This window comes from Vipera berus, assembly GCF_964194415.1.
Source record: "Vipera berus genome assembly, chromosome: 5".
NCBI classification, from domain to species: Eukaryota; Metazoa; Chordata; class Lepidosauria; order Squamata; family Viperidae; genus Vipera; species Vipera berus.
The window spans coordinates 94201495-94214934 of NC_138207.1; the positions used below are offsets into that span (position 1 = coordinate 94201495).

The 13440-nt window shown below is 39.3% G+C and overlaps 1 protein-coding gene across 18 annotated transcripts in view; it reads right to left on the minus strand.

The window, feature by feature from the left end:
- Positions 1–13440, minus strand: part of CAMK2G (calcium/calmodulin dependent protein kinase II gamma) — a 189731-nt gene that overhangs the window by 10767 nt on the left and 165524 nt on the right. For 6 of the 18 annotated variants that reach the window (XR_014026562.1, XM_081328704.1, XM_081328702.1 and 3 more), the window contains 4 exons: positions 7615–7683; positions 6209–6253; positions 5042–5090; positions 1784–1915 (listed from right to left, as the gene is read on the minus strand). Coding sequence is in view for 17 of the 18 variants with exons in the window: in XM_081328704.1 (XP_081184830.1) it covers positions 1784–1915; positions 5042–5090; positions 6209–6253; positions 7615–7683 (295 nt within the window). In the remaining variant the exon portion in view is untranslated. The remainder of the gene's footprint in view (positions 1–1783; positions 1916–5041; positions 5091–6208; positions 6254–7614; positions 7684–13440) is intronic. The other 12 variants (XM_081328693.1, XM_081328691.1, XM_081328705.1 and 9 more) reach the window with 3 other exon arrangements.

A 13440-nucleotide genomic window follows, 5' to 3' on the forward strand; every position in this document is an offset into this window, starting at 1 on the left:
TGCTACTTTTGTTGTGCTTAGCATCAATAAAACCACAAATATTGTCAACAGACTGTAGACATACCAGCTATTAAATTGTGCCCAAATAGTCTAAACATCTCAACCAACGAGAAACATCACACTGTACTTTCCAACAATCTATTTTTCTCTCTTTCCTATTGAGCCATATTTCTATAGATCCATGTCATAGTAAACAAAATATATTTATATTAAAATATTTGGCCACAACTTTCCAAGTCTTGGCAACCCAAGATTAACAGCAGAGGCATATCACTGTCAGGTCCATAAACTTTCAAATGAAATTCTGCATTTTTCTAACCATAATGGCAGTAATATTCCTGCTGCAATAAATATATCCAGAGTTCAGAACTTTCAATGCCTGCTAAATGATAGGTAAATTTGTTACCACTGTGATTTGAGTCTGTAGAGGAACCCACTCTAAATTTTGAAGACCTGTTCTGAAAGCCCTTGAATCTTGTTAATTTCTCTGGAGACTCATATGCAGCTTGGCTACCTGAAATATTGGATTAACTTTCTTTTTTATGGAGTACCTTAGTCACTTTATGTCTGTACAGAAAACAAGTATCCAATATTAACATATTATGACCTATCATCTGACTTTACTCAGTCTTGAAACAACTTGATTTGAGTATTCCAGTACAATCTAAATAAAACCCCAACTATAGAGGAGTGAGCTTGTTTGGGAGATCATTCTCTCATGTCGAAGTGTCCCATTTGTAAGCAAATATTTCTTGGACATGAGTTTCTATCTTTATCTGCTACAAAAAACATTTTCATCTTTGTTGTTAGAAGGAAGATTCAGTGATGATGAATACTTTATGATGGTCTTGGATTGAAGCAAACATGACAGCATGAACAGAAAGCTTTTAAAACCCAGTGGAGTGCAGTAATCATCATGGATAATAGACAGCAACGCATAAACTTGCTTTCTATTGATCATTACGTACAATAAACCCCAAAATTAAACTTAATAATCCACTGAAAATAAGCAATCTCAATGATTTCAATGAGAATGGCAAAAAAACCTTTGCAGCATTCTTAGAAATCATCACTCATCTACAGAAGAACAGTTTCTCTTAACATTTAGGTTTTCTTGGTGATAAAGGTAGGTAGAAAAGACAATGAAGAAAGATGGCCAACAGATTCAGTTCCCATCCTATGGCTTACGCAAGGATGTTCCCACCTTGGCTTACAATCAAATACGCAAGAGGATTCCACAAGGGAGACTTTGTCACTGTCTGACAGAGGAAACAGCAACAATTTCTCATATGCTTTTGTGCTGCCCCTTCTACATAGCATGGCAAGCTTACTGGTACATATAATGCCCTTTGAAAGCCCATTCTAACAGCAGCTCAAAGGAGGAGAATACTTTGAGGACAAGTCATCTGTTATCTCTAGAAGAGATGATAATTTGCTACAATTGACAATATTATCAAATGCTTTACTTTCTTAGCATTTTTGTTTGCATTTCCATGTACACTTTTGTCTATAACTTTTGGTCAACAATGTTCAATTGGTCAATAACTTGTCCCAGACTGAAATGTAAGAGAATGCAGATGAAGTCAGCACAAGACAGTTTTCCAGGGATTGGGGACACTTAGTAATGAACGGATCTACTCTTCTAACTAGTTAATTCAAGCAGAAAGTGATAACTGCTACAGGATGATAGGGAAGAAAGGTAGAAATAGAGAAATAAAAAGGGACATAAATCACTACTAATATTTCTCTACCTGCTACTACTGCTAATTAACAGCTAACTTACATGATAGACTGTTAAATGCAAATGGAACTACTGGAGTTAGGATAGGCTCCGACTGAGCACGATCCAACTCCACTGTTTGCCCTGGGCTATCCCAGGCAAGAAGTTTCTCTTCATAAGACAGTGTAGCAGTAGCTGCAAAACAAATGCAAGCATTAAAATAAAAATAAAAGCAGAAAGCAGGATAAGAATTGCAATGAAAATACAAATCCACACCCATTCACACAGACCAGGGGTAGCTGGCTCAGGAATTCTGGGATTGAAGTCCACAAGTCATAAAACAGCCAATGTTGCCTACTCTTGACATAGACAAAATCCCAGAGCACACACTGCTCCCAGATAAAAGCAGTGCCAGGGCCATTCTTTGATGGATCTCTGGAAGACCTTCCCCACTGGAGAGACACGCCAAGCATCTTTTCAAAGAGATCCACCCTTTTGATGTACTGACTCTGAGAACTAAATGAGACACAAGTTGGAGAATAAAATATTCCACAGATTCCATGTTACAATCAAAACCTCATCGCAGACAGAAGTTCATTTGTCTAACCCAGGAGCATAATTTCCGGAAACTTAGGAGGAAAAAAAAAGACATTGCAATTATTTGGAATTTTTAAAAATGCCAATTTTAGCAAGGAAAATGTCAGATATTGTCCCCAAATCAATATATACTTATTAAAACAACCAATAAGTTGGAGAGGGCATTGTAAAAAGGCCAGATTATTACATCCCTGTCTCAATATAACAATTTCTGAGTGTGCAACACAACTTAACCTCAACAGGTTAGGGGTCTGATCAAGGCTACTTTGAGTGTCATGGAAGAAAAGTGAGTTACAAATGCAGCAAATATAATGCTACTTTTCTAATTTGATTATATGCTTCCTCTGTCCTATTGAAGAAAGATAGAAAACCGTAATAGTAAGTGCCCTCTCTAGGCAACTCTTGGTGCTTTTCCCACCTCATTTTCAGGCAAGCAGAGAACCTCCTGTCTTCACAAATGCAACATTTGAAATTGTCTGACTGAGTAAGCAGATTGACCAAACAGGTTTTCATGTATATCTGTTCTTTTCATCCCTCCTAACAACTCTTAGTATCTACTTCAGCTAATCAAGGCAGACTCCCCCCAAATGTGGAAATCTCTACAGAATAACAGTCAAATGCTAAGCCACTTTTTAAATTACAAAAATGTTTTTTTTTCATTTCGCTATCTATGTATGCACTTTGATGACTGTAAACCAGGCAAGAACATATTTAGTGACTTTTTGCAATCTGTCCAGATGCAATGGCTAGTATGCAAGGCATACCCTGGAAGATTTTTCTGTTGAGTCAAGAAAGCTATGCTTTATCTCACCAAATCCAAGGAAAAGTCTTTAAATAACAGAACCGTTTTGTATTCCATCAGTCTGTGCAGACTTCAAGTCCACACATCTTAAAATTGCCAACCAAATAAACACTGGTCTAGTGGTTACATGAGCTGCAGGCAGAAACAAAAAATCGACAATATATGAAACTGGCTTTGATAAACTTAAGATTAGTGAGGTTAGAAGTTGGTCAAATAAATTGAAGGATCACTTCATTTTTTTTTATTCTGAGGCTTGGGAGTTTCTGGTTTAAGTTCTTAGAGGTTCAAACATAGTGCCTTTTGATAATTATGTAAAGCGAAACTAAGGAATTGTCTCAGCTTAGGTCTCATTTTTAATTACTCTACAGAGAGGCAATTTCACAAGTAAAATGTGAAGACGATGCTTCCCCAGCACCAACACACACGATTCATAAAGAAAGAAATGGCTCCTGTGATAGTCATCCCATGAGTCATTTTTGGCCCTAAAAACAGTAATAACATCTTAATTATATCCAGTGAACAATTGCCCATCACTTCAGATTTTTTGGTATCAGTATCATATAATAATATAACCACTTATTGTGACTTTACAAATGTAGCTCAGTGTAGAAAACATTACAGGGGTCAAAATGGAAGGGAGACAAGTATGGGTAAGCATTGCCAAAGATGACCGGCTGAGAAGTGAGTAAAGCGGACACTGACTCCCGGGTATGTTTCAAAGCTGTTGCTTAAAGAGGCATGCACACTGAAACAGGCTGGCCCTCAGTCCAGCTTTCTGTTTAAAAATAAAGGATTTTGGTCACTTGGACTGACCTATAAAATATTAGGAGCTTTGTATGCTGCTTTCCCAGGATTCTGCCCACTCCCTAACCCACCTCTTTTAAGGAGAACAAGGCAAACAGTGCAATTAGTACAACCTAGTTATCCACTAGATGGCAGCAATGCAGTTGCACTTTTGTGACCCTGTGTTGCCATCCTGTGCTCAGCCAGGTATGATCGGTGATGTGGTTCCACAACTGAGGGGCCTGCTTGACAGATAAGCAGGAAAGGTTTGATATAAGAACTCTCCAGAAGCATCACATCCACACAGAATAATGCAAGTACTCTCCTCCTTCAATTCTAGTCAGTAAGTTGAGGTCAGTTTAAATGACCTGGACTGACAGGGATTTTAATTATGTTATTAATTTTTAACTTAATTTTAATTTATTCTACTGGGGCTATTAATTTAATTTCTTTTTAACTTTTGTATTATTGTATTTTATTGTTGTTAGCCGCCCTGAGTCCTTCGGGAGATAGGGCGGCATATAAGTCCCAATATTAATTAATTAATTGTTTAATTGTTTAATTAATTAATGACTCATTGTGACATGCTGTAAATAATGGAAATTAATGTTTGACTATTGTGGCAGCTTGCGCTGTGAATAGTTCATCTTGTAGTTTTTACATATTGCATAGAAATATAGCAAATCTGTTTCCCCAGAAACTACTAGCAAGATTCTACATACATACATACATACATACATACATACATACATACATACATACGTATGTGTGTGTTTTCTTAGCCATCATTGTTCTTTTGCCTTCTGTGCTTTTGTGTTAAATGTTTTAACATTTGTAAAGCATCCAGAGTTGCTGGGAGTTCAGGTGGCATGTAAATTTAATAAGTAACAATATCCCAGGTATTTGGGAAGGACTCAATAAAGATAAAAATATCATATCTAGTCAAAAGATCTGGCTGAGCGTGCAACCAAACATAATAATAATATGCTGTCTGTAAACCAGCAATCCCAGACAACAAGAGTTAAAATAACTCTTATTCCTTTAAAGGGTGTCAATCAACTTTGTGTGCACAGAAGGGAAAAGCTGCTTTGCCAACAAGCCTGCAATCCTGTCTTCATTTGCTATTAAGCTGCATGTACCTTTCAAATCTTCATCTTCAGTAGTGGTATTGCAGCTCTCTGTGGAACCCTGTAAGATAGAAACATCAGCATTCACAAGACAAGAAAAGCAGACATCGAGTAGGAAAAATGGATATTTGGCAACCTTCATTCATTCGATGCAGTGTTATCCTAAATATCATTTTGAAATTCCACAACTGGCCTCCCAGCATCTCCAAGGCATGTTGCTTAAATTACAGATAAATTATGTCTTCTGTAATCTTCTATACACTGAAATTTTCTGAATACATGTATTCATTTTTTACATGAAGCAAAATTTAGTGATCCCTGCCTGGCGCAGGGCTTTCTTCGTACGGGTCAAATTGTATGACTCACACAATGATAGTATGACTCCAGCAATCAGAACCTGCCCAGCCAGCTTCTTACAGTATAAGCAAAATCAACGGGGTATGCTGTGTTGGTGGGTTAACAACTGCAGTGAGTCACTTACAACCTCTGGAAAAATATTGTTAAATTGGGTATGACTCACTTAAGAATTTCCTTGTTTAATAACATAAATTCTGGTCTAGTTATGGTTGCAAGTATCATGTTGAAGTTTTTGATTTCCTAAAAAATTTCCTACTACAAGCTTTTATATGGGATAGCTCTCAGGATCAAATGGAACAAAGTCCACAATTAAAAGAAAGCTTAAAATATTAAAAGAAAACATGGCCAGGAAGAGAAGTTATATTGCAACTGTATATGATGAGAAACACCAGACCGAATTTGTAATTTGTAGGAAAAGTTGTATTCTGTATCACCTTTCTGCCAAACATAAAAATGCAGAATATAAAAACAATGAAAAAGTTTTGTATTCATTTGTACTATATTTTCTGTATCAAAAAAGACAAGGAGAAATCTCTGAATGAAATATCCAAATATCTAAAACAATCAAGCTTTTTGCCATAAAGATAGGTACATTTCAAAATAAAATGGATTTTTTTTATGCCATCTGTCTAATAAATGAGGTAAGCCAGTTAAACAGCATAGGATTCATGGAAAACTAGCTGATCATTTCTTCTAGCAGGATTATACAATTAATTACATATAACTCTGGCTAATGTAAATCCTATGTAATGTATGCAATTTCAAAGGATAAGGAAGAGGCCAGTTTGAAATTATGGAAGTCTTTTGTGAACCTCACCTTACCTTTATGCCATCATTAGCATTGTGGACAACAGTCGTTTGTGGTTCCTAATTGAAAGAGGACAGAAATAAAGAATCAGATTCTAGCTCAAAGCATGTATCTGTTGGGAAAGCAAAATAACAAACAAAAACAAAGCGCAAGATTTCTATCTAAGGAATGGTGTGAGCAGATAACAGATAACACAGACCACTCCCTTGGAGAGCCCCAAAAGACCCACTAATACAGGGGTGTCAAACTGCCGGCCCATGGGTTGGTTGCATCATGTGAAGGCTGCGCCCAGCCCGGCAATGCAAAAAAAGTCGCAATATGCCGCAACACGTCACGTGACGAGTTTGACACCCGTGCACCAATTACCTTCATTTTCTAGGAGACAAAGCCATGGTATTTCTCCATATTCTAACAAGCTACGCATTTCATCTGAAAGCTCATTACAGCTATCAAGAAAAAAGTTTGGGCAAACTGTTGTAATTCATTAAATAAAGGAAAATGTCCACTTAAAATTTCACTCAGAATAAAAAGGGGCTGAACATATGGCTTTGTCTCCACGTCTTCCCCACCCTGCTTTTTGGCATTATTTCTCTCTCTACGGGGACATTCATAATTTCCCACGCAATGGGCGACAAAGGCACCCGTATATGCTACCGCAAAGAACTACACAGAGAACAGGCAAAATCTCATGTTTGATTCAAATTGAGTTGCCAAGATGGGATGACTTCAATACAAAGAGAAGAAGATAAATAAGCAACTTACAAGCAACTCTTTTAAAGCCAGTGCAATCTGAGACACACCATGTATGTGGGAATTCAAATTATGAAATATCCCAAGAGGGGGAAAAAGCATTTACAGAGAATGAAAAGCAATTATCCAGTCTCTAAGAATCCCACTAAGTTCATATGCTGGCCCTCATTCCTGAATTATTATGGAGAAGCTTGTCCTTATCCAGTTTTGTTCCCCAGGAGCCTTCAGATGCCTTCTTGTCAGCAGTATGACTCAGTGCCATAATGCTCTCACATTTCCCCATCAGATACTGCATAAGGCTATCACTCAGTTTTTTAAGGACAACAGCAAAAGGGCCTTTCCACTGCCTTATGGAATGGGTGGCCCTTGGCGAGAGTATTAGTGAGGAGCAGCGAAAAACCCTGTGCAAATCAGACCACAGAAGAGTTTTCCATTCCTTCCTTCCTTGGAGACTGGATGCTGATGGCCACTCTGCTACAGCCTCCTTCGGTCTGCAGGACCCACATACAGACGCCAGAGCACTTTGCACTTCCAACTGGCAAGGAAGCTGGGATAATGTTTGGGAGTGCAGACAGAACTAAGCCAAAACAAAAGAGCAAAACAGGCAGCATTCTGGCCAAGGGTAAGACCAAAAAGGAAGCAAGGAGAAAGAAATGGTTGGGAAAGATACCATGGACATCTGCACTGGGGGCGTTTCTTTTGCTGGGCTTACTACACTGGCTTTGTTGTTGGTCTGTGGCTAAGACAGAAAAACAGATGGTTTAGTTTTAGCTCTGCCCCCTTGGGCAGTAATCATAACAACATGACATTTATTGCTAAAAATTAGTTCAGTCCCTTCCCAAATCAACCCTATGAGAGAAGAGAGCTACTTTATTTATCACCTCCCACAGACAATGCCAGAAAGTTAGACAGGATGGGCAAAATGAGGAGATGGAAAATGACAGTTGGCCCAAAGTGTATGGAGGAAAATGAGTGGCCCAGACAGATTCTTAAATCAACCAATGGGTGGAGAATTTAAGAAAAGAGAACATATTTAGATGAAGCGCAGTCAGCTGGGTAGATCCAGATGTGCATTTTGTAAGAAGCAATCCCTCCTGTGGGTCTCTTCTCATTCAAGATGTGTAGGAAAGACAGTCAGCACACGCTACCCTGGACAAGCATCCTACTTAGAAATTAGCAAGTGAGCCAAGGCACCTTTAGGTCCACCTGTAGAACTTAATAGTGAAAAGGGAGGTTTCATTGCTGAGAGTTACAGAACAAATTTATTTTGCACTGGCCCTTAACAATGTCTAAAAGCCTGTTGTATTCAATCTAGCCCCATCGAGGGCTGGATTACCCAAGAGTCACAAACAGTTCCTTACAATACCTATAATAAATGCATGACAAAATAGCACCTTCTAAGTAAATTGTAACAAGCAAAAAGGCGCCTGGACATAGAACTCCCACATCATGCTTTTTTGGGTGGGGTGGGGTGGGGTGACTGTGACAGAATCAAAGTTCTTCCAGATCTTTTCTGCAACTGTACATTTCAGCAGGCAGCAAGCCCAACTCCCCATTTTAAAGGTTTTCATATACAGCGACATAAAAAAATAGTATTGTTATTAATTTCGAGCAGTGCTGTGAATAGTAATAACACAAAATGATGCCCTCTATAGATAGTCCTCACTTAAACAACCCTAATTAGGACCAGAATTTCCACCCCAGAGGAAATGGTCATTAGGCAAAACGTCATGTGGCCACACTGCTTAACAACAGCAGTTCCCCTAGTCCTCACTGTGGTTGTTGGCAAGGTCTTTGTGCCTGCTTCTCCTTACCTACACAAACTGATGCCTCAATCCTGTGGCCTCCTCCTCAGCCGGGCCCACCAAGTTCCCTTCCCCTAACAAGGGTCTACCGCTTTGCTGATCAATGGGTGGGGGCAGTAGAAGTGTACTCTATAGTTGTGTATTCAGGTGCATTTTGATTATGAGGGCACTACAATGGCCACAACTTCAAGGACTAGCCATAACTAACATTTGTTCAACACCGTCATAATTTTGAATGGTCACTAAACAAATGATTGTTAAGCAAGAACTACCTATAGAAAATCCACACATTTGTTGCTTCAGTATTATGAAAGGAACGTGGAGGACAGAGGATCTGTGGGATCTGACCTCTCAAATTGCTGCTAAGAATTTGCAAGCATTCCATAATAGCTGCCTCCCCTTGCAGAACCAAACCCAGGCTTTTTTCCTCGAATTAGCTCCTTGGAATTGGTCTAAAAATGAACTCTGCATGGATATTCAAGCCAGCCCTCCCTCAAATAAGTCTGTGAAAACCAGCCGTTCAGTCAAGGATACCACACTGGGTCCATGCCTCCCTCCTTAATGAATCATGCCTCAATGCTCCCAAGTGACTCCTGGTATCTTGTTCAGCCTTCCTAGCCAAGACTGCGTCAGTTCACCCCAAAAGGAGCCACCACTGAAGGAAGCCCTTGAGAGAAGTTTTGAAGGGCTGTTATGGAGAGCAGGGACACCCTTGTTCTTTTTCTACACATACTGAGAATATCTGAGAGATTTTTAAAAACTACTGCTGGTTTTATTGTAGTTTGTGTTAAGACAAAAGACCTGGAGATAGAAACGAGGAAAAGGAAATAGCTTGGGAACGGGTTCTAAGGTCACAGCTAGATTGCAACCTACTAGTAGGTTGCTAGCTGGTTTCCCTTCCTTTTAGGCTGAATTCTAACCAAGGAAGTAAAAGTGATAGTGAGTCCTGTTCCCCAATACAGGATGATTACTGGTAAATCATCACAGAAGGAGATCAAAGAAAAGAATTCACCCTTATGTGGTGATTCCATAATATAGCAGGCCAATAATGGAGGATAATCAAAAGTAGTGATGATGGTGGAAATGTCAGTTTGTTGACCAAATGCTCCATCCAACAATTTGCTGGTTCTAAATACGTTATGCTCTTTCACATCTTCTGTAATTTTTTTTTAAATTGTTGTCTATTGTTACTTTCTCTTCATCTCAAAATACAGTCCTACTACTACAGCCTGTTATTGCAATGGCTACTATATTCTAATAAAAATGACAGCGCTTAGGAAGAATATCTAGGGCAACAGTATGCATGTGGCGTGTGCTTGAATACGTTCACAAATTTATACTATTTTTAAATGTTTTTACCACTATTACCTATTCTGGAATGCGTCACAACTTCCTTCTCAAAAAGCCTGCTTTACCACCTGTGGGCTTGAACACAATCCCTTCTGAGTATGAGGTCCCAGAGAAAGACCAGGGACTGGGTATGAGCCGAGATCTTAGGCAACAGCACTACCCCTCTTAAAAAGGCCATTCCTTGACCCAGTCACCCTGGACTACTATATCCATTAAAATCCATCGTTACATTGATAATGTTTTTATAATTTGCTTCAATGACAGCGTCATGGTTCCGACAGATGAAACTCTTCAAAAGAACTTCAAGGCATTGTTTACCTTAACGAATCTTTTATTTGAGAAACAAAGTATCGGCACTACATAGTTGAAGCCAAAAACTGAATCCCATCCCACCCACCCACCACGGCCTGGGCACAAAGTAGCAAAGCACAATTCCCTCCTCCAATTAACAGTCATAAATCACATTCCCCAATTAGCTTGAAGCAAGCCCGCCAAATCTTTATCAACTCTGGGGCAATAGCCTTGGATTCCCACGGCTGAGTTATGATTGTTATGACTAACTGGACTCTCATTCACATCCCCCTTCCCAGCATCAACTAACTCTAAAAGCAAAAGAGGAAAATGGCTGCATTTCCATCTGTTGTCGAAGCAAGAACATCTGATGTTAGCAGCGTTGACAGACAGCTTTAATATATTTTATATATTTCAAATATTTGGAGGGGAGAGTTAGCACAATCAGACTGAATGAAGCTATTTTTTCTGCAAGTTATATTAACATCTACTGACCATGCAACAATCTATTAACTGAGGCAGATGATTCACTGACACAGGTCACTTTTGAAGGCCTATAGATATAACAGAGATTTGATTGGACATTGACTACAGATAGCTGTATTCAGCTTCTTGTGAAAATATCCCCTGCGACTCTGCTGAAATGGTAAATGATAATGCATCAGTTGTCTTTGGAACGTCTGCAGAAATGTACGCTAGCAAACTTCATAATTTTAACAGTATTTTTAAGAGTTTTGTTTCATAAACTCGAAGTTCTAGCTTTGTTTCACACAAATTCAAATGTAAGTATTAAAAGCAAATGGCATTTTTATTTCCCCCCAACATTAACCACGAATAAGGATGAAATTCATACAAGTTTATTTATCACTTTTAGAAGCTGTGGCATCACAGTGTGTCAGAATTCCTGGCATAGACATACAAAGGAGATCCAATTTTTCTGCCTGCATTCAGGGCAACCTTTGAAGTATGGGAGGGACCGAAGGGAAATAGAAGAGAATGAGCCACGTGGCAAGTTTTCGTATGATGAGTGAGCTACGTTGCATACCTCCAAACTGGTCTAAAGGAGTCAGAATGAATGAAGGAAAGAATGTGTCCACGAACACAAGCATCCTATATCCCTTGATGCTCTATCCAAAATAAAATGCTGCAATCTAACCTAGCATCTCTTGTCCTTAGCTGACTTGGCTAGAAGGCCCCCTCTTCCTTCTCTAACCTAGATAAAGAAGCATCCTCCATTTCTTGGCTTAAAGTGTTGGAAAATCAAATGTAAAAAAGAAAAAAAAATCAAAGTAAGCTTGGATGTTTAAAAAGCATGATTGCATGCAAAACAGTGTTTAAGAAGTCTCTATTCTGCATTGGTCCCACTGTACCTACAAAATAGTGAGTCGAGTCCAGATGGGAGATATTAAGATGATAAGGAGCTTGAAAGAAAAACTTACAAGGAATGATTGGAAATGTTGAGTACCTTAGGTGCGTTTACCTGGGGAAACCTAACTGGCTTTGCACCATATCAAGAACTATGGATATCTACATGGATGTCAGCCCTGCTGTTTCCAGAGCATTTTCCTCCCTCATAAACCTGCATGAATTGAAATGTGGGATCCAATTAAGTTTAACATTATTTATTATTTATTTATTTATTTATTAAATTTATATACCGCCCTTCTCCCGAGGGACTCAGGGACATTAGGTAACAGTCTTAAATATTAGTAAAAGAAGACAGCACAAATGCTTACATTAGTACTCCATCCAAATCACATAAAAGAAAATATTTATATGTTGGTTAGAGCAGAAATGTGGCGGGACAGCCATCTGTCCATCTTTGGAGCAACTCTCAGATACCCATCAAACAGCGGCAGACAAGAAGAGAAATCAATCTCAAGGCGAGTAAGAGGTTTAGATAGTCTTTGACTTGCAACCATTCATTTAGTGACCGTTCAAAGTTAAAACATCGCTGAAAAAAGTGACTTATGACTGCTGCGGCATCCCCGTGGTCATGTGATCAAAATTCAGATGCTTGGTAACTGACTCATATTTATGATGGCTGCAGTGTCCTGGGGTCATGTGATCATCTTTTGTGACTTTCTGACAAGCGAAGTCAAGGGGGAAAGCCAGATTTGTTTAACAATCATGTTACTAACTTAACAACTGCAGTGATTCACTGAACAACAGTGTCGAGCAAGGTCATAAAATGGAGGGAAACTCATTTTACAACTGTGTTGCTTAGCAACAGAAATTTGGGGCTCAATTGTGGTTGTAAGTCAAGGACTACCTGTACAGCAAATGAAAACATGAATGCTAGGCAGAAATGCCAACAGCACAGGGATGAAATGGATCCCTCTCTCATTGTAAGGAAAGTCTGAGAATCCATTTACCATCCTCATCCTACTGATATTTTTACCATTGGGCACAAAACTGATGCCTGACTGCTTTATATCCTAGTTTGTGAAAGATATGTAATTTACAAGACTGTATCTTTAATTTAAATGGGACACGGTGGCTCAGTGGGTTAGGACGCTGAGCTTGTCGATCAGATGGTCAGCAGTTTGGCAGGTCGAATCCCGAGTGCCGCGTAACAGTGTGAGCGCCTGTTACTCGTCCCAGCTTCTGCCAACCTAGCAGTTCGAAAGCACGTAAAAAATGCAAGTAGAAAACTAGGGACCACTACGGTGGGAAGGTAACAGCATTCCGTGCGCCTTTGGCGTCTAGTCACGCCGGCCACATGACCACGGAGACGTCCTCGGACAAGCGCTGGCTCTTCGGCTTTGAAACAGAGATGAGCACCGGCCCCTGGAGTCGGAAACGACTAGCAAGCATGTGTGGGAGAACCTTTACCCTTTACCTTTTTATCTTTAATTTAAACCTCCTGGTAGCAAGCAATAGCTGTCAGAAAGATCAAGATCTTTAAGAGGTTTCTGGCCACGATTTCTGTTAGTACTAAAAAGTTTCTTTTCAGGAAACCTGTGGCCAAGAAGATTAAACATATTTTATTCAGATCCTATTTAAAGTGCAAACTGGTGCTTTATTATGTAGAGACAATAGCTATGACT